General features: G+C 37.4%; 2 protein-coding genes across 2 annotated transcripts in view; one reads left to right on the top strand and one right to left on the bottom strand.

Annotated features, from left to right (window-relative positions):
* Nucleotides 1-5,100: 5,100 nt before the first annotated feature.
* On the top strand, nucleotides 5,101-8,523 carry LOC106870577 (uncharacterized). Its single transcript, XM_014916704.2, has 2 exons — nucleotides 5,101-5,259; nucleotides 7,364-8,523. The coding sequence occupies exon 2, from the start codon at nucleotides 7,364-7,366 to the stop codon at nucleotides 8,270-8,272; it is 909 nt and encodes a 302-aa protein (XP_014772190.1). The 5' UTR covers nucleotides 5,101-5,259; the 3' UTR covers nucleotides 8,273-8,523.
* A 5,042-nt stretch (nucleotides 8,524-13,565) lies between these two features.
* Nucleotides 13,566-21,464, bottom strand: part of LOC106870572 (myb-like protein D) — a 16,033-nt gene continuing 8,134 nt past the window's right edge. The window contains exon 2 of the mRNA XM_014916698.2: nucleotides 13,566-17,202. Within this exon, the coding sequence (XP_014772184.1) occupies nucleotides 16,260-16,874 (615 nt within the window). The 5' untranslated portion in view covers nucleotides 16,875-17,202 and the 3' untranslated portion in view covers nucleotides 13,566-16,259. The remainder of the gene's footprint in view (nucleotides 17,203-21,464) is intronic.

The raw sequence follows: 21,464 nt of genomic DNA on the forward strand, positions 1-21,464 counted from the left end.
CACCTATCACTCTATTTCTTATGTGTTAATCATTTGAGTTTAACACACATATCTAATACAGAAGTTGTGTGATATAATATAGTATCTTGTTAATCTGATCAAAGAGGAGAACCAGGTACTCTTCTAGATATTTGCAAATTTATTAGTTAAAACCAGAGGAGGTATGGTTACAGCCATGCTCTTTGCAGTTCTTCCTAGATTTATGAGATTATTGCCATTGATGGCTTTGTTTGAATTTCTGTCAGTGGCATGGGAATTTCAGAGGGTTCTATTCAGGAGAGGAAGGATTGGTTACTGTTTAGTTAAATAGTGACACATAGAGTGGAGGATGAGATGAGGAGAGATAGGTGGGTCAGAGTAAAAGCTGTATGTTGTTTGCTAGTTTAGGTCTAATAAGATCTATTGTTGTAGTGATGGAACCAGCTAATGGACATAACAGTATGTTTATGCAATAGTCATGGATGGGCTGTAGCATGTTGGAGAATGATTATGTTCTTGTTTGGTGGAGAAAAAAAGTATAAACTTCTTCCAAGATCCACAAAGCTGTTGTTTCACTTTAGATCAACCCTGATTGAGTAGACTACGTATTACCCTACCACCCTATTTTTTTCTTATATAAATGAAAAAAAGGGCTACATTCAAGAACTTTTGCAGGATCTCCAAGACAAGTGGGAGAAAGGGAAAAATTATTCTCATATTGGCGTATCTGGTTTGAATGCTTGCCTAAAACTGGTGTTCATTGACAATATCAAGACACTTTAATGCGATGGTTAGTCATGTGTTCTTCTTAGGTTGTTCAAAAATTTGGAAGTTTTTGTGTGTAGACATTGACCACACTCATCATCCTCATCATCATCATTTAACATCCGTTTTCCATGCTGGCATGGGTTGGAGAGTTTGACTGAAAACTGGTAAGCCGGGGAGCTGCTGGGCCAGGTTCCAATCTGATTTGGCAATGTTTCTACAGCTGGATGCTCTTCCTAATGCCAACCACTCCAAGAGTATTATAGTGGGTGCCTTTTATGTGTCACTGGTACAGGTGTCATTGATGTGACACCGGCATCGCCCATGACTACAATATCACTTGGCTTCACAGATCTTCACAAGCACAGTGTATCATCAAAGGTCTCCATCACCTGTTACTGTCTCCATGAGGCCCATCACTCGAGTGGTGCTTTTATGTGCCACTGGCAAGGGTGCTAGTCAGATGGTGCTGGCAGAATTTCCAATTATTTAATTAACCTGCATCGTTATACAAGTATGGAAGACAAACATTAAGTGATGATGATGATGATGATGATGATGATGATGATGATGATGATGGTGATGATGATGGTGATGATGATGATGATGATGATGTACATTGAATAAATTAATGGATCAATGTTTGATAAACATAATGATTACGAATCTTCTGTATTTAACTTGGTGGATTATAAAATCATCATCATTTAGTGTCTGTTGTTCATGCTGGCATGGGTTGGACAGTTCAACCATGGCTGGTAAGCTGGAAGGCTACACCAGACTCCAGTCTGATTTAGCATTGTTTCTACAGCTGGATGCCCTTCCTAATGCCAACCACTCCATGAGTCTGTAGTAACGCCTTGTCTCATGCGCGTGCGTAGTCATCAATATCCAAGTTTGGCGCCCTTATTCATTCTCTTTTTCTCGCCGGCCGACGAAGAGGACAGACATCCAACAGAGCTCTCTCACATGGCTGCCTATTTTCCTCTGTAAATAAATATTGTTGTGTTGATGGATCGGAATCTGCGTTACGTTGTTTCAACAGATTTAATATAGGAAAGCGGGTGTACACCTAATAGTGTATAACTACTTTCCTATAATTGGTGACCCCGACGTGATGCGATTCACACAGCCCTTCTGATGTGAATCCGACATGATTCGATTCATACGGCCCTTCTGATGTGAATCCAACGTGATTCGTTCATACAGCCCTTCTGATCTGTACAGCCAACGTGATCCTGTTCACACAGTTTTTCTTACAAACTGGTGACCCGCCGACGTTGATTCCAACACGCAGCCAACGTGAAAAGTTCACATAACTTTCCAAAAATGGTGACTTAATGCCAGTAATAGACCAACCGTTCTTTCAGTTTTTTTCACCACATTTTTTTTTCTATTTCGTCTGTTTGTCTTCGACAAACCGACTGGTGCGAGGCTAGTGTAGTGAAACTAACACCTCGATCGCCATTAGATACAAAACTACCTATCGCCATTATACACAAAGAAGCCATCTTCCCCGCTGTTAAATATAAACAAGCGCGGGCGTAGTGGAAAACAGATTTGCCTGTCATCACGTGACTGATTATTATTCGAAGCGGAAAATCCTTTGAACTGTTCCCGCCAGAACGCAAACTGACCAATCACAGCCCTTAATAAGGTCACGTGATAGTGTTTTTCTAATACCTATTTGGGAGCCTACCCATCAACTATAAATAGATCAAATTATACCCGGCAAATTTGTCTCGGTTCAGATCTCTTAGAGACCTGTTCCATGTACCACACGGCAGCAGCAGCAGCAGCCAGCGTCAACACCAATTATAGGAAAGTAGTTATACACCATTAGGTGTACACCCGCTTTCCTATATTAAATCTGTAGAAACAACGTAACGCAGATTCCGATCCATCAACACAACAATATTTATTTACAGAGGAAAATAGGCAGCCATGTGATAGAGCTCTGTTGGACATCTGTCCTCTTCGCCAGCCGGCGAGAAAAAGAGAATGAATAAGGGCGCCAAACTTGGATATTGATGACTACGCATGCGCACGAGACAAGGCGTTACTACAAGTCTAATGGGTGCTTTTACATTCCATTGGCACAGGTGCCATTTGCGTGACACCAGTATCTGCTATGACTGTGATTTTGCTTGGCTTGATGGCTCTTCTTCTCAAGCACGACATAATCTCACCTCTGTGAGGCCCAATGCTCAAAAGATGCATTTTACGTGCCACCAGCACATGTGCCAGTTACCTGACACCAGCATTGGCCATGAGTACTATTTCACATAGCTTGACAGGTTTTCTCAAGCACAGCATATCACCAAAGATCTTGGTCACTAGTCATTGCCTCCAAAGGCCTAAAGTTTGAAGATTATGCTTCACCACCTCATTCCATGTCTTACTGGGGTCTACCTCTACCACAGGTTCCTTCTATAGTTAGAAATCAGCACTTCTTTACACAGCTGTCCTCGTCCATATGCATCACATGACCATAACAGGGCAGTCATCTCTCATGCACACCACATCTGATGCTTCTTACACTCAACTTTTCTTTCAAGATGCTTACACTCTGTCTTGTACATTGACATTGCATATCCAGCAAAGCATACTGGCTTCATTTCTTTCAAGCCTACACATGTTCTTGGCTGACACAGCCTATTTTTCACTGCCATGTAGCATGGCTGTTTACACACAGGCATCATACAATCTGCTTTTTACTCTGAGGGAGAGGCCCTTTGTTGCCAGCAGAGGTAAGAGCTCACTAAACTTTGCCCAGCCTAGTCTTATTCTCACAGTAATGCTCTTTGAGCATGCATCTCCACTACTCACTTGGTTACTTAGATAACGGAAGCTATCTATTACCTCTAGCTTACTCCACTTGCAGTTGATGGGGGTTAAGCTAGAGGTAATAGATATCAATATCTATTGACATTCTGTTAAACTCAGGTCAGGCCCACAGCAGTGATAGATGAAAGTAATAATTGGTGTGTGTTACTGGACATTACAAATAATGGTTTATTGCCTTTTGTTGATTACAACATAAGCGTGTCACTTGAAAGTGAAAGAAAAGGGAGGGAAAACAATACACTGAGACAAGCAACATAGATTCTCCTCAATGGCCGAGCAGCTCTCTGGCCTGATGTTAAATTTGTCAGAAGAGTAAGTGAGAGACTACCAGAGAGGGGAAAAGCAACATGATCTGTATTAACTTGGGATATCTCTGTCCAAAGTTGAATTCACTCAAGTTTTATTACTGTTGATTTAAAAGTTCTTGAATCTTTGTCCAGATTGTTTGGCACAAAAACTTGCATAGTTCTTTCAAAGATTGCTGCTACAACCATAATAGCCAGCCAGTGCTGATTGGTTGAGCTATATTTTCATAGGTGTTAATAGCTTTTATGACAATACTATTCCTTTTATGGAAATATATTAGCTTGTGGTTCTAGACTGGGAAAATTTGAGAGCTATGGTCGAATAGGGTCTCACTGTAGATTTATCTTGGTGAAAGTACTTTCTGAACTTAGGTAGGATCATGTCGAAACAACCAGTCCTTCTCTTCAGAGCTAGGGGACACTTCAGCCTCTATCAGTGACTATTGCCATTCTGCTAAACTCAGGTCAGGCCCACTGTGGAATACTCCCCCCACATCTGCGATGTTAATCCTGCAGCTGCTGCATGTACAAACATCCTTGACTGCATCCAGAAAAGTTCCAGGTGACTTGTACTTCTCTGGATGCAAATACTCTTTGGCTTCAGGTCTAAAGGCACACTTCCTCTTTACCTTTTCAACTGCTATAATAATGGCCTTTGTCCTTCAGAATTAAACAGATTCATGACACCCTCATTCAGGCATCCCCACTTACTTCTCCTTCTTTCATCATTTGTATCATGTCCAACACCCCAGTTCCCCACTAAGCTCTGTCCTCCCTTCCTAGAATGTTGTCCCTCTGGAAATCCCTCCCCACCACTGTTCCTGTTGTTTCCACAAGAGTTGTCTTACAGAAGTTCAAGAGGAATATTAATGATATCGATCTCACCAATCTAGGAGTCACTGAGAAAGCCATGGGTATTGCACATTTCTCCAGTAATAAAAAGTCTAATAGTGGCTGTTATTGTTGTTTAGGATCAGATCAACTTAATTGTGCAGACTCCAATCATAAACATCCAGTTGTTTTAGAACAATCTTGGATCATATTACCTTAAAGCATTCTTCTTTGATTACAGTGATTATTGTTTTATTTGATGGTGGTTTAACTGCTATTTTTAGCAGGGTAGTTATTTCGCCATGAAATTAAGAACAGTTTTTTTGTGAGCCTGTTTGGTCATCCGTAGTTAACATATTTTAGAGACATGCGCAATGCCCCTATCCGGGTCTTGATGACGTCAGCCACGTGACTGCATTAATCAGTCTTTCAGTTGAAGTCGACACGAAAGCCAAGATCGGGGAAATCTAGCGGCAGCGGCTCCTCGTCTTCACCTACATAGTCTTCTTTTATTGCCGAATAAGAACTGAACGTAAGTCATCACCTTTTTTTCCCCTCAATCATTATTTCAATACAGCAAATATCTATCACCATCGATCTCTGAAGACGCAAAGATTACTGACACACAGACAGATATATTAAAAAAGAAAAATGTAGGATTTCACTTTCCAAGAAATTCTTAAAATCTTTAATTTATGATTTCTACATAATTTTTTTTTTTTTTTCTAATTTTAATCCTTTAGAGATTAATTAACTGCATATTCCTATCAATCACAGACACAAATCAGTAATTATACAAAGATATTCTCTTTCTCTCTATCTATATATATATTTAGTACAAGGAATGTCTTCATTGTCTGAGCATTGTTAATGCGGGGAGAATGTTGGCGATGGAAGAATAATTCCAGCTTAAACAATATATATTATGTATATTTGTGACTTGATCTGTGAAATTCTAAACTGCAAAGAATAGGTTAATAAAGGTTACAGAAAGCCTAACCTCATCTTTTGACGCCCATAAACTAGGCCAGTGCCCTCTAATCACTCATTTATATTTGATCTTGTAATATCTTTCCCATTATCGGGGTAAATTGAATTGTTACATAATATTCTTAATTATTACTTTTAATTCAACATGTTTTATATTTATTAATAGATATTTAATTTTTCATATTGAGTGGTTTTTAACAACGAGTGTCTATAATTATGTAAATTGTTGCCGGTGAAAATATTTGTCCTTGAGAGAGAAATGTTAAATTGATGGCATTGGTTGGAAGTCAAACTTGGGATTATTGTATCGGTTCATGAATGGCTTATTTCTTTTTCTTTTAATTATTATTTCTGCCTAAAATAATTTTGGTGTTGAAAGTCACGGTGTTGGCCACGCGACTCTACTCTTCCTCGTTTAAATGGAAGCTGGTTGAGTGGAACATTGAAGGAAAATGTCGTTTCGGTCACCGCCGCCAAATTTGTTGACCTCGTGGGTTGCTTTAGAACAAATAAGCCATATATTCCACCTTGAATATATCTATCTTTTAATATCTGAATGTCTGCTGTCGATATTATATAAAAATGGACATCTCTCTTGTCAAGTGGGAGACGAGTTCACACGTACTTGCACATGTCTTTTTTTTTTAAATATGGAAGTATTTTAATTTCAAATTAAATGTCCTTTTTTTACTTTTTGCTGCTAAACTGAATAAATCATTTTCAATATTGTCAAAGTCTTAATATTAATGTGAGTCAATGCTACTCTAAGCTATTTCATTTAGATCTCGATGTTCTTTTTAACCTTTCTCAAAGTCACTATCTTTAACTAAAGTTGTATCATCGCCATTTCTTCTTCTTAAATCCTCGACCCTTCCCCGAATTTTTAAACCTCTCTCATCGTCAATTTATTTACTTATTAAATGTGACAATCCCATATTTCTTAAGGGAACTTGTTTCGTGTCTAATGTACAATACGAAGCAGATTTATGCAAAATTCATTACCTGAATTTCTAAATTAGGTCACGCTATTACACAAACTTAATATTAACTTAGTTCTCCCAAATGATACGATTTGCAAAGTTCAAATTCCTATTTAGGTATTTCCACAAATAATGATTTCATTTGCTTTTAAGTGACAGAACGCTTTCTCACAACTCGTCCTCCATTCACCCAACACTTGAGTGCTTTCATATCTTCACTAATTATCTTCGCATTCACTTGTAGGACCATCTTTAAGTGATTATAAAATTATAATTCTCAACGTTTAAATTTTTTCAGAATATTCATGCTTTATAATTTTATATTCAGTTATCTAGGTTTTTTTAAAAAATAGTTTCTTCCTCCGATCGATCGTCAATAGAATTCACTTTTCGCATAAATTTTCTATTGATAAAATCTTACCTTGATGAATGTCATATCACGAATTACCGACCGCTTTCTAATTACTTGAAAGTCAAACATTTTTATCGACTATTGACGAATTAAAATATATAATATTTATACATATTCTGAAATTCACAATTATATTAGTATTGCATTTTTTGTTTATTTGAATAATGATAGAAACGATAATTTTTTTTTTTTTTTTTTTTTTTTTTTTTAGTTCTGCAAACTAATATTTTTTTCCTTTTTTTAAAAAATTTCAGATGGCAAAACTTGGATTTGCTGAAAATTTCGCTCTCAGTGGAGCAGCTGCTATTATATCCAAGACAGCCGCAGCTCCAATTGAACGAGTAAAGCTGCTGGTTCAAAATCAAGATGAAATGTTAAAGAGTGGTAGGCTGAAGGAGCCTTACAAGGGTGTAATTGACTGCACAATGAAGACCTTCAGGTCGGAGGGTATTTTACCATTCTGGCGTGGCAACTTGGCTAATTGCATCAGATATTTCCCAACCCAGGCTCTCAACTTTGCTTTCAAAGATCAGATCAAAATCATGTTTAAATCTAGTAAGGCAGATAGTTATACTTTGAAGTTTTCCAAGAATGTGGCATCAGGCGGTGTTGCTGGAGCTTTGTCCCTGTGCTTTGTCTATTCCCTCGATTATTGCCGAACCCGTTTAGCTAATGACGCCAAGAGCAGCAAAAAGGGTGGTGAGCGCCAATTCAACGGTATGGTCGACGTCTACCGCAAAACAATAGCATCTGATGGTGTTGCCGGACTTTACAGAGGTTTTGTGATCTCTTGTGTTGGAATCGTTGTCTACAGAGGGTGCTATTTCGGTTTCTATGACACCTTGAAACCAATCGTCATTGGTGACGAAGCCAGTCTCTTAATGTCCTTCGCACTTGGTTATATTGTAACCATCAGTGCTGGTCTTGTCTCTTATCCTATTGATACCATCAGGAGAAGAATGATGATGACATCCGGTGAAGCAGTCAAATATAGTGGATCCATTGACTGTACGATGAAGATCGTCAAATCAGAAGGATTTATGTCATTGATGAAGGGTGCTGGTGCAAACATCCTCAGAGGTGTTGCCGGAGCTGGTGTCTTGTCAGGGTTTGATAAATTCAAAGAACTGTATGTGGCTTTCCGTATGGGTAGATCATCCTAATATAATCTGTTAATTAGGAGAGGCAAAGTGAAATAAGAATTTGGTAGATAAAATTTTTCAAAGTTTTAGACAGTAATGCTGTGACTTTCAAAAGAACCTGGTTTGATTGTATGCAAATTGACCAGCCCAGGGCTCAGTTGGTAAGACCAAGTTATTGAGCACAAACTTCACCTATTACCTGTATTTTAAAGTACCTTTTGAAGATGGACCCGACTTGTCGCAGTTAATTAATAAACAAAATTAACTCGTTACTCTTGTTCTAAAGTTGTGCTTTTTCTTTACTGTCATTTCCTGGTTCCACAATGTTAAATTTTGTTAATGAATTTTGGAATTTTTATTTTACTAAACCCCATGCCTAGATAAAAGGGGTTAAAAAAAAAAACTCAGCCTATAATTTATCTTAAATTTACTGTAATCTTAATTTTTTTCAACAGAATCACAGCATTCTTGGAATGTATGTTATATTCTCTTATTTTCCATTAATTTTTATTGTAAATGCAATTCCTCTTAGTTCTTGGTTGGGTGTCCATTCTGTAGATTTAGCCTGTAAGTTTGTTACTCCACCTCCATTTTCAGATGGGTTATGTGATAAAAAAAAAATTTAGTTTGGGAAGTTAGCCCCCCCCCCCTTAATTTTCTATTGATAGGGTGTGGTAGATCTAAGGAATTTTGGTGGGAGATTGTGATAATTTGTATCACGAAAATATTCTAGTGTTAATGTGATTGGACAAGTTTATCACTTATCATTGTTAAACTCGTGTCCTGTCTGTATTTTTTTCCCTGGCTTGCAATTGTCATAGAGGTCAATTGATTTATTGACCCACTGCAAGAATGACCAAGGAGTTAGACTTATTCAGTTTATCCAAGTCAAAATTGTCATGGTGATTTATGGAACAGCTTACACTAAAACATATAAAACAAACAAACCTGGACATGTAACTGAATCTAACCTATTAACATTTATATCTGGCCAAAATATTCCAGATGTTTTATGTTCAAACTGGTCAGATCTGGCCTCTCCCACCAACCGTACAATATCATTCTAAAAATTTACCTTATCAAAATTTGCATCTTTATCTCAGTAAATTTTAATATGTAGGGTGTTTTGGGGTTTATAAATTTTATTGGGGGGCTAAATATTAGGTTTTGTACCTTTATGTAATTTATTGATCTTTAGCATAATTTGGGCATGTTAGCTTGACTTTAGGGGGATTCTCTCAGTTTTAACGATATTTCTTTGGGAAATGTCAACTATATATTTCACTTTATTCTATGAATAAAATGAAATGAGCAGACACTTGTAGTAATTGGAATTATTCTGTATTAGATCCTCTAAGCCAGCGCTTCCTAAACTCTTGGTCAGGACCCCATTGGGGGTTGCAAAAATTAAATTCAAACACTTGAATTTCAGTTTATTCTACAAATGCATATTTAATACCTGGAGTCACGAAAAATCTTGATTAAAAAGTTTAAGAAATGTTGAAATAATGACCTGTACCAGAAAAAAGATAAATATTTAACTCACTAAACTTTGGAAACTTAAAATTGAACAAAGAAGCACTTAAAATATGACCAAGTCTTTATATCCATGACAACTGCACTATTGTTTTATACAGTGTTTATTGCCATAAATATAGTGACTTTTGTGGAAATAAATGGAAGAAATAAGTGATTGTGTTTTGTTATTTACCATCTACAAATCTGATTTGTAGTTGACCAGTTGACATAGCTATTACTTTTGTTTTGAGAAATAATGGTACTCTTGATTAATAGAAATCAGAAATTGTGGTGTTTACATTTTCAAAGATTAGCAAGATTTGGTAGCTTAATAGGAAACTAGTATCAGTTAAATTTGTTCAGATTCGCAAGGAATTCTATTGATAACCTTTAACTTCTTGCTAACAATTTGTGATGCTTCAAATGCTATCATAGTTCCATAGGAAGGAAAACGATTGGAAGCTTGGGTGAATCTTGATGATTCCATGCTTTTGAACACATGAAAATAAAACTTATTTTTCTACATCAAACACACCTTAATTTGAAAAAAAGACCAAATGATAGTTTGAGCATTTATCAGGTGAATAAATCCTGTTTGTTTCCAGATACGAAAATGCATATCGCATCCACTGACACTGCGATTAATACAAAATGACCTTTGACCTGTTGTCAACTACAAATCGGATTAACTTGAAGGTCATGTCTTAATATTAAAAGCTAAATATTTCCTCTGCTGCTCTTGTGTAATCAGCAAGTTTGCTGCTATAAACCGTTGAGGTTTGGATTTTTTTTTTTTCAATTTAAACCAGCCAAAATATTCTACCTTTTTATGTTCAAACTGGCCAGATCTAGACTCTCACATTCTTTTTCTGAGAGCAAACAATCACATTTGAAATATTTAAGCTACCAGATGATGTGATTAATTCAAAACAATGTGAATAAATAAGCATTACATTTGACAGCTTAAACTGTTGGCTAGCTGGTGCTTTGCCAGTCATTTCCTGTTAATCTCCTTCAAGCAGTCATCACTGAGTATCTGTCAGCTGTGGAGTTAATATTGGCACATCTTACCAAACCTGCAGCAGCTTTGAAATGCACTTCACAAAAGTACAATGGAAAGAAAACAGAAACCTTGAAATCAAGAACAGTTATATGACCTACCTATGTGCTTTAGATAATTCCAGATGCCACAGAAGCTTAGCGTGGACATGAATGAAAATACTTAAGGGTACCTGTTAAAGACGGTTAAGTCCTACAGATGATGTGTTGTTGGGAAGATGTTTGTGATTCACAAGACTACATTTGGAGAGAAATATAATTAATTCCAGTAACTTTGCTCTTCATCTGTTAGTGATACCAAAGGTTAAGCTTTGTGGGGGTTTGAAAACTGAAGAGAGATGAATATGTTTGATAATGCTTTAGACACCAACTTGGGTTTGTTTTGTCCTACTAATCCATCTGTCACTCAAGTACTGGGTCAAAGTGATTGCCTATACTCTTCCACAAATTGTGTTTACGTAAGACATTACATTCTAAGTTTTTGGATGCATTAATTAAAACTTAGAGCTGCTTGTATATGTAGAACAAGTTACGAACCTGGCTAAGGTATGCATTAGCACTTTCATATGCATGATGGATTTTAAGTTTCTTCCTATGAAATTCACTCTAGGTTTCGGTTGACGCAAGAGTAGTAGAAGACAGCCAGGGTGCCATGGAAGCATTTAATAGGATACAAAATCACTGGATATTCCAAATGTATGTTCCAAATTTGGACCAACCTGTTTGTTTTGAAAGTTGTGATTGTGTAGATGATGAAAATGCATAATTTCTCAAGTTATGTGTTTATGCTATCTGTGTAGAGGTTATGAGTTCAAATCTGCTATTGGTATTTTATTTTACTATGCCTTGGCTTTTCATCCCATGTGTTTGTTTTTTTTTCTCTCTTTTTTGTACAGTTCATCTAAGATATTGGATATCTTTTTAAACCACTAGAGATTTAACTGCTATTTCTAGCAGGTCAAGCAGCTACATAGAGGGCCTCATATGTCTTGTTCATTTTGTTGGTTTATAGATACCAGATGATCTGAGAATGTTTCCTTCTATGAATTGATGTCCCTATCTCGTCTACTTCATACTATGAAACCACAGCTAAGTACCTTTGTAGGCCCTGCAGCCTTTTTATTTTTTATCTATATACATATTGCGGAGACTTAAATTACATACAAAGGTATATTGAAACATTCAATTTATATAGTTTGACTTGCTTTTCCATGTTAGTATCACAATCTGTTCCACCCACAGCAGCATACATGGAAGAATTTTGAATTCAGCTTTAATAACAAACAACATACATCAACAATTTAACCCTTTTATTACCGTATTTATTTTGAGATATTCTGTGTTTCTTTCAATTATTTTAAATATAACAAAGAATTTAGTGAAATAGTTTTCATTCAGCTAGTGTTAGGAACATAAATTGTGACTAAGGTTTGGTGGAAGATTTTAATTCAAAATTTATGAAAACAAGACATTTGTACTACAGAGCCAGATGCAGTTTTAGCCAGTTTGGTATCAACACTAGCTTAATGATAATTAAGTTATTTTATTAAATTCTTTGTTATATTTAAAATTAATTGAAAGAAACAGCATCTCAACAGAAGAATGGTGACAAAAGGGTTAAATTAATCATTTGTTAACCCTTTTGTCACCATTCTTCTGTTGAGATGCTCTGTGTTTCTTTCAATTAATTCTAAATACAACAAAGAATTTAGTAAAATAACTTAATTGTCATTCAGCTAGTGTTAGGAACATAAATTGTGACTAAGGTTTGGTGGAAGATTTTAATTCAAAACTTCTGAAAAGATATTTGTACTACAAAGGCAGTTTCAGCCGGGTTGATAACAAAAGGGTTATATCTATCATCATCATTTAATGTCTGTTTTCTATGCTGGCATGTGTTGGACGGCTTGATAGGAGCTGGAGAGCTGCAGCAGAGTCCTGTTTGTTTTGGCATAGTTTATATTACTAGGTGCGCTTCCTAATGCCAACCACTTTACAGAGTATACTGGGTGCTTTTTACATAGCACCGGCACCTAATATCTAGGTAAGAAATCCGAACATAACTGTCAAGAATTAGAAACTGTTTTATAAGCTGCTACATCTATATAAATAAAGCCATAGCTCATAACTGACGGTTCTAGTGTGAAACATGTCCTAGAGGTCTGAGTTAAATGGAAACTTAAAGTTTTATTTGTTCTTGATTTGATTTAGCAAAGTCTATAACCAGAACATTAGGAGGTCTAAAGCTATACTTTACTGCTCACCTTGTCCTGTTGTGTAATGGTCTTCTTTTGCCTTTCACATCCCAAACCTCTAAACTGGGGAAAATAACAAAGTTGCTATGACTTCCAGTTTAACTCCTGCCAAAAACTTCATCCCTATACAGGTATACAATGATTAAATCATCCAAACAAGCTTCACCCCTCTTTTTTCATATATGCTATTAACTCTGGCTCGAAGTCATAAATAGAGGAAAGTAGAGGGAAACAGTTTAACACATTGAGTGCCATGTATACATGGCACTTTACAAATGTGCCACGTATACGTATATTGTATATGTTTTCTAATTTGAAAAAAAAAAAAACAGGTGTGGCACATGGGACCAATTTACATATTTGCCCTTGGCACTCAATATGTTAGCAGAACCAACTCTACTTATCCTTTCTTTGCTGTATTTGTGTTAGTACTGGTTACAAACGTTTGAAAGATTGAATCATTTTCAGAAATAATACTTGCTCAATTATTTATTTCAAACTGAAGTGAAGTCGTCAATACAAAATTATTATTTAAAGTGTTTCAAACAAAATTTATGAGCATTCATTAAATTCTTAGATAGTATTTGGGCCACAACATAAGCATTTGTGCGTCTGTGAGCAGAAGACAAATATAGGATTATTTGATCCATGATGTGAACAAACAAAAAAATAAATTTTTTAAGTGTCAATTTAGTTTCTAATGTAAGACAACTACTGTTCAGAGTCAAATTTTAAAATTTCAGATATATTGGTGCAAAGGAGAATTGTATGTTCATTTTATTTTTATTTTTTTCTATTAATTTTAATCCTTTCCAATGTTATTCAAATTAACATGCAAAATATTTTTATCATAGTTTTTAATTTTTGTAGTTCTGTTTTTCCTTTATAACTTTCGGTTGTTTTTCTTGAAATTTGATTAATTTTTGTCGCTTTTCCGATATATGACAGAGGGGTGTCAAATAGAAAAAAAAAACAATAAAAAAATGAAGGAATTTATCTGAAGACCCCAAAATTTACAAATTTTATAGACACAGTCTTTTACACACTAATTACTATAACATTTAAATGACATTTAGATCTAATTAATTTTTACCTGTTGAATTTATGTTAAATTTTGTAATTGTTTAATGAGGATAGCTGCGTGAAAAAGTGCCACTCCTTAACAGTTGAGGGAACCCGTGGAAGAGGTAGGCCCAGGAAAACCTGGGCTGAGGTGGTGAGGCAAGACCTTCGAACATTGGACCTCACCGAGGCGATGACTACTGACCGAGACCTTTGGAAATGTGCTGTGCGTGAGAAGACCCGGCAAGCCAAGTGAGATCGTTGCCAGGGCCCCTGGACTGGCTCTTGTGCGGGTGGCACATAAGATGTACCATCCTGAGCGTGACCGTTGCCAGTACCGCCTGACTGGCCTTGTAGGGTTTTCGAGCGAGATCATTGCCAGTGCCCCTGGATTGGCTCTTGTGCGGGTGGCACATAAAAGACACCATTTCAAGCGTGGCCGTTTTCGTGTGGGTGACACGTAAAAGCACCCACTACACTCTCTGAGTGGTTGGCGTTAGGAAGGGCATCCAGCTGTAGAAACTCTGCCAAATTAGATTGGAGCCTGGTGTAGCCATCCAGTTGCACCAGTCCTCAGTCAAATCGTCCAACCCATGCTAGCATGGAAAGCGGACGTTAAACGATGATGATGTCTTTTACTATGTTAGGTGAATTAATAAAGATTATAGATTTTGGGGTTTTTAACCTTATTTTCGTAGTGGCAAGTTTGCAGAAACATTAGCACATCGCATAAAATGCTTTGTGACAATTCTTCTGGTTCTTTATGCTCTGAGTTCAAATCCTGTTAGAAATCAACTTTGCCTTTTATCTTTTCAGGGTTGATAAAATAAGGTACCACTCAAGTGCTGGGAGTCGATGTAACTAATTTGTCCCCTCCATTCACAATTGCTGGCTCTGAACCCTATGATGGGTCAGCATCCCATTCAAGGGGTATGTTGGGATCTCTCTCATTTATACACCATGGAAACCTGGTAACTGGTGTTATGAGTCCTGGGGCTCAAAAAAAAAAATGAGCCCCAAAAGCAAACAACATCTGTTTTCCATGCTGGCATGGGTTGGACGGTTTGACAGAGCTGGCAAGCCAGACGACTGCACCAGAATTTATTGTTTCTTTTTGACAATACAATAAACCCTCGACTATCGCAGGTGTTATGTCCCAAAACCTCCCACAGAAATAATTAAAATTTTAAAAAACATAAATACCAATTAGCTGCAGTAGCTGCAGAAACCTGTGAGATACTGGAATAATGTTTGCCTTTCAAACCCTCTTTCATGAGTCCGAAGAGATGATAGTCTGACGAGGAAGTGAAAACTGTGAAGAAGTGGCTCAAAGAACAGTCAACAGAATTTTACGTGGATAGGGATACATGCTCTCATTCGAAGGTGGAACATTGCTATTGAGAGAAATGGTGACTATGTTGAGAAGTAGGGTTGTGATCCACAGAGGACCAGCTTCATTTTGATGTATGATACATGTTCCTGTGTTGGTAATTATACCTGTCCTAAACAAAATGGCATTACTTGTTGACTCACCCTTGTATACACACACACACACACACACATATATATATATATGTATATATATATATATATATATATCATTGCTTAAACATTCGCTTTCCATGCTGGCATGGATTGGACGGTTTGACTGAGGACTGGCAAGCCAGTAGGCTGCACCAGGCTCCAGTCTGATCTTGTATATATTTATGTGTGTGTGTGCTTTGTTTGTTTCCCCCACAAAGACACACCTATACATGACAACCTTCTTTCCATTTCCATTTACCAAATCCACTCATAAGGCCCAGAGCTATATTAGAGGACACTTGCCCAAGGTGCCACACAGTGCAATTGAACCTGGAACTATGTGGTTGGGAAATAAATTTCTTGCCACACCTGTACCTGTATGATGATGAATATATATTTTTTTTATTTCTTGCATCAAACACCTTGGAATATTTTCAGTGGTGTGCTAATTTAGTACAAATCTAAATATTAATAAAGAATTTATTCAAACAGAATAGCAACATAAAAGACTTCTAAGGCCTGTGCTAAGAACTATATCCTGAATGTGTGGATTGAATCCTGATATTTGATTTAGAATTAAAAGTTTGAAATCATTCAACTTTAGTTTGATCAGTTACCATTTCTTCCATACTTTCTGTCTCTTCCTCTGCATTTCCATTGGCAAGATTCTTCAATTTATGCATCTTTTGAATCTGCTGTTGTTTCTTTTTCTTAATCTCTTTCCATTTTTCTATGGCAACATTCCTTCTTGCAGAAAAATTATTTTTCCAAATCGTATGTTGTTCTTCCGTTTCACTGATTTCTTTCCTCAGTTGCTTCACACGATTTTCCCATTCATCATCTTGGAACAGTGGGCTTTTTTTACCACTCTTGTCATTTTTGTTGTTGTTATTGCCAATTGTGTCATAAAGGTAGGACAAATCATCATCGTCTTCCTCTCTTCTCACTTTATCATCTGGTGTGTCTTCCAAAAGAGTTTTAATGTCATTGATATTGCTGTTGTGGTTATTACCATTATTTATGTTGTTATTACCATTATTATTGTTGTTATTGTCACTGTTAGTGAAATTATCTTCACCACCTTCGACACCCAAGTCTTTTCCTTTAACATTACTGCTGTCATTATCATCATCTTGAAGTAATCCATTATCTTTATGGTCTATATTTGACCCTGACTCTGGAGATACATCATTCATTTCTGCCATAATAGAAGCCAAATCTGTTTTATCCTATTTCTGTTATGAATCATACATATGTGTGTGTGTTGCTTTGTGTTGGGCAAACTAGAGAGGAATGCTTAGCAAATGTTGCAGAGGATATGTTTGTCTTTTTTTATTGAAACTGAAAATGAAAGTAAGTTTTGTGGTTCGAGTGTCAGACTGCTTTGATCTTCAGGCAATATATATATATATATATATATATATATGCTCACTTGATATATTTCAAATAGCAATAAAAAATATATAAATAGGTTTTTGTAGACATCAATTATTCTATAGTTTTTGTCTTAAATGGATCATGACCAGGCAAAACCTGAAATTAAAAAGAAAGAAAAATCTTATTAGCAAAAAATGTATGAAGGGATTAATTTAATTTATTCTTGAGAAAAAGGATGAATGATTTATGAAAGAAAATATTAAACAGTAATGAAATAATGTTTCAAAATAGGTATAGAGATAGCTGTGTGGTTAAGAAGCTAGCTTTGCAACCACATTGATTCAGGTTCAGTTCCACTGTGTGGCACTTTGGCTGAGTGTCTTCTATTGTAGCCCAAAGCTGATCAATGTCTTGCAAGTAAATTTGTATCTGTATGTATGTGTGTATGGCAATAACTGAGTGTGTGTGTGTGTGGCAGTAACTGTGTGCATGTGTGTGTGTGGCGGTAACCGAGTGCATGTGGTAGTAACTGTTTATGTGTGAGAGTGGTCTTTGTGTCTGTTAATGTCATAGTAAGAGATTAGCAGCTATGGTTAAAGGTCTGGTTGTTTTTGTGTAGTTGTGTGTTTTTGCACATGTGCAGTAGTAGGGTGTTTGAGAGGCAGTTTGAAGGGTGTGTGGTAAGTAACTTGCTTACCAACCACATGGTTCTGGGTTCAGTCCTTCTGTGTGGCACCTTGGGCAAGTACCTTCTGCTATAGCCTTGGACTGACCAAGGCCTTGTGAGTGGTAGATGGAAACTGAAAGGAGCCCATCGCATATATATATATATATATATATGTATGTATGTGTGTGTGTGTTTGTCCCCCCAACATCACTTGACAACCGATGCTGGTAAAAGAGACCAATAGAATAAGCACTAGGCTTACAAATGATAAGTCCTGTGGTTGATTTGCTCTCACTAAAGGCGGTGCCCCAGCATGGCCGTAGTCAAATGACTGAAACAAGTAAAAGAATAAAAGAATTTATCGTGGCATTCCATCGGTTATGACAATGAGGGTTTCAGTTGATCCGATCAACGGAACAGCCTGCTCGTGAAATTAACGTGTAAGTGGCTGAGCACTCCACAGACATGAGTACTCTTAAGATAGTTCTCAGGGAGATTCAGTGTGACATAGCTGGCCCTTTGAAATACAGGTACAACAGAAACAGGAAGAAAGGGTGAGAGAAAGTTATGCTGAAAGAGTATAGCAGGGTTCACCACCAGCCCCTGCTGGAGCCTTGTGGAGCTTTAGGTGTTTTCACTCAATAAACACTCACAACACTCAGTCTGGGAATTGAAGTCGCAATCCCACAACTGCGAGTCTGCTGCCCTAACCACTGGGCCATTGCACCTCTACAAAAGAATATCATCATCATCATCATCATCGTTTAACGTCCGCTTTCCATGCTAGCATGGGTTGGACGATTTGACTGAGGACTGGTGAAACCGGATGGCAACACTAGGCTCCTATATATATATATATATATATATTGTATAAAAGGTCGTGGGTAAGGCCAAAACAATGCCAAATAAATGCAAGGTAAATCACAAGAAAACAAATATGTGAATTATGTAGATTTACCTTGTATTCAATATTTCGGGGTTATAAGCCCATTTTCAAGAAATAGACGATATATTGAATGCAAGGTAAGTCTACATTAATTCACATATTTATTTTCTTGTGATTTACCTTGCATTTACTTCACATTGTTTTGGCCTTGCCCATGATCCTTTATGCAATATATTCTACACAATGCTTCATAGTAATTATACCATTATATATATATATATATATATATATAATGCGTGGCACCTTGGGCAAGTGTCTTCTACTATAACCTCAGGCCGACCAAAGCCTTGTGAGTGGATTTGGTAGACGGAAACTGAAAGAAGCCCATCGTATATATATATATATGTTTGTGTATCTGGGTTTGCTCCCCACAACATCGCTTCAGAACTGATGCTGGTGTGTTTACGTCCCCGTAACTTAGCAGTTCGGCAAAAGAGACCGATAGAATAAGTACTTGGCTTACAAAGAATAAGTCCTGGGGTCGATTTGCTCGACTAAAGGTGGTGCTCCAGCATGGCTGCAGTCAAATGACTGAAACAAGTAAAAGAGTTAAAAGAGTAATACACACACACACACACAACTGTACAAATGTTTTCATAATGGACACATTATAAGCTCATGCAATAAGCAGCCATCACTTTCTTAGCAGTTGAAATTTAAATAAATGTTGCTTATTGCATGAACTTAGTATAAGTACATTATAGAAACATTTGAACAGTTGTAGTAGTAGTAGTATTAATAAATCTTTTGTTTTTGCAGCAAGAGATTGCTCAGTAGATATTTCTAATTAAGTAAATAGCTTTTTCATAATTCACATTTTTTAGAAATTATGTTGATACACATTATTCATTAAAATTGTAATATATAAAACAGACAGAGTCAACAACTATTGAAGAGGTTGCAAGAAGCAACGAAAATTATTTCTATCAATGTAGGTGATCTCCAGCCAACCAGGAGGGGCAGCAGTTCAGAGAAGGAAAAAAATTACTTGGAATGTGATATATATAAGGACAGCTGTGTAAAAAAGTGTCGTGGAAGGAGTAGACTCAGGAAGATGTGGGATGAGGTGGTGAAGCACGACCAAACATTGGGCCTTACCGAAGCAATGACTAGTGACCGAGACCTTTGGAGATATGCTGTGCTTGAGAAGACCCAACAAGCCAAGTGAGACCATAGCCCGTGGCCTATGCCAGTGGGTGTAACCAGCCCACTTATGAGTACCCCTCATTCATTGGACAATAAACTTTGCTTGCGAAGACCTGTTGAGGTAAGTGAAATCAAATCAAAATCGCTGACGTGGCTGATTGGTACTCATGCTAGTGGAACGTTAAAAGCACATCCGAGCGTGATAGTTGCCAGGGTCACAGATTGGCTCTCGTGCCGGTGGCACATAGAAAGCACCATTCGAGTGTGATTATTGCCAGCTTCACCTTACCGGCACATGTGCCAGTGGAACATGAAAAATAACATTTGAGTGTAGTTGTTGCCAGTGCTGCTGGACTGGCTCCCGTGCAAGTAGCACATAAAAAACAGCTTTTGAGCATGGTTGTTGCCAGAACTGCCTGACTGGCCCTTGTGCCGGTGGCACATAAAAAGCACCCACTACACTCTCAGAGTGGTTGGCATTAGGAAGGGCATCCAGCTGTAGAAACTTTGCCAGATCAGATTGGAGCCTGGTGCAGCCTTCTGGCTCACCAGTCCTCAGCCAAACCATCCAACCCATGTCAGCATGGAAAGCGGATGTTAAACGATGATGATGATATATATATATATGTATATATTATCATCATCATCATCATTTAATGTACTGGTTCCACACAGGCATGCATGGAATGGTTAAGGAGGATCCAATTAGTCTAAGGACTGTGTTAGCCTCAAATGTCTGTTTTGGAATGGTTTCTACAGCTGGATACTCTTCCTAATACCAACAAGTTTACAGAATGGACTGGACACCTTTTTTGTGACACCAGCACTTATGAAGTCACTGAATAACTCACAAGACAAGACCCCATTCACAAAGTGGTAGAGCAGTAATCGTGGCTTTGTACCAGGTGTAGTGAAAGAGGGACAAGTATAGGGGGTCTTGCTGTGAAGGAGATACAGATATACCCCCAGTAGGAAAGTGGGGGATGGTGCAAATGAATTATTAAGGCATGCCCTTAAGATACAAGTACATGGACAGAGAAAGAATGGGGACACAGAACCAAGGATTGGTGGGTAGGTAGATAAGGTGGATGAAGGAGTGTGTGGAGGAGACTGAAGATGCTCACAAGGCAGGGATAACTTCACAGTCACTGTCAGCCTTTTCATTGTAAAAGTTTGATAAAGATTTATTCAACTAAAAAGTATTGAATAATCCTTACTTGATGTGAAATTGACTTTATATACTCTTTTACTTGCTTCAGTCATTTTGACTGTGGCCATGCTGGAGCACCGCCTTTAGTCGAGCAAATCGATCCCAGGACTTATTCTTCATAAGCCTAGTTAGTACATATTCTATCGGACTGTTTTGCCAAACTACTAAGTTATGGGGACGTAAACACACCAGCATCGGTTGTCAAGCGATGTTGGGGGGACAAACACAGACATATGCACACACATACATATATATTCATATACAATGGGCTTCTTTCAGTTTCTGTCTACCAAATCCACTCGCAAAGGCTTTAGTTGGCCTGAGGCTATAGAAGAAGACACTTGCCCAAGGTGTCACAGAGTGGGACTGAACCTGGAACCATGTGGTTGGTGGGCAAGCTACTTACCACACAGCCACTCCTGCACCTATATATATATATATATATATAT

The sequence above is a fragment of the Octopus bimaculoides genome, chromosome 7 (assembly GCF_001194135.2).
Source record: "Octopus bimaculoides isolate UCB-OBI-ISO-001 chromosome 7, ASM119413v2, whole genome shotgun sequence".
NCBI classification, from domain to species: Eukaryota; Metazoa; Mollusca; class Cephalopoda; order Octopoda; family Octopodidae; genus Octopus; species Octopus bimaculoides.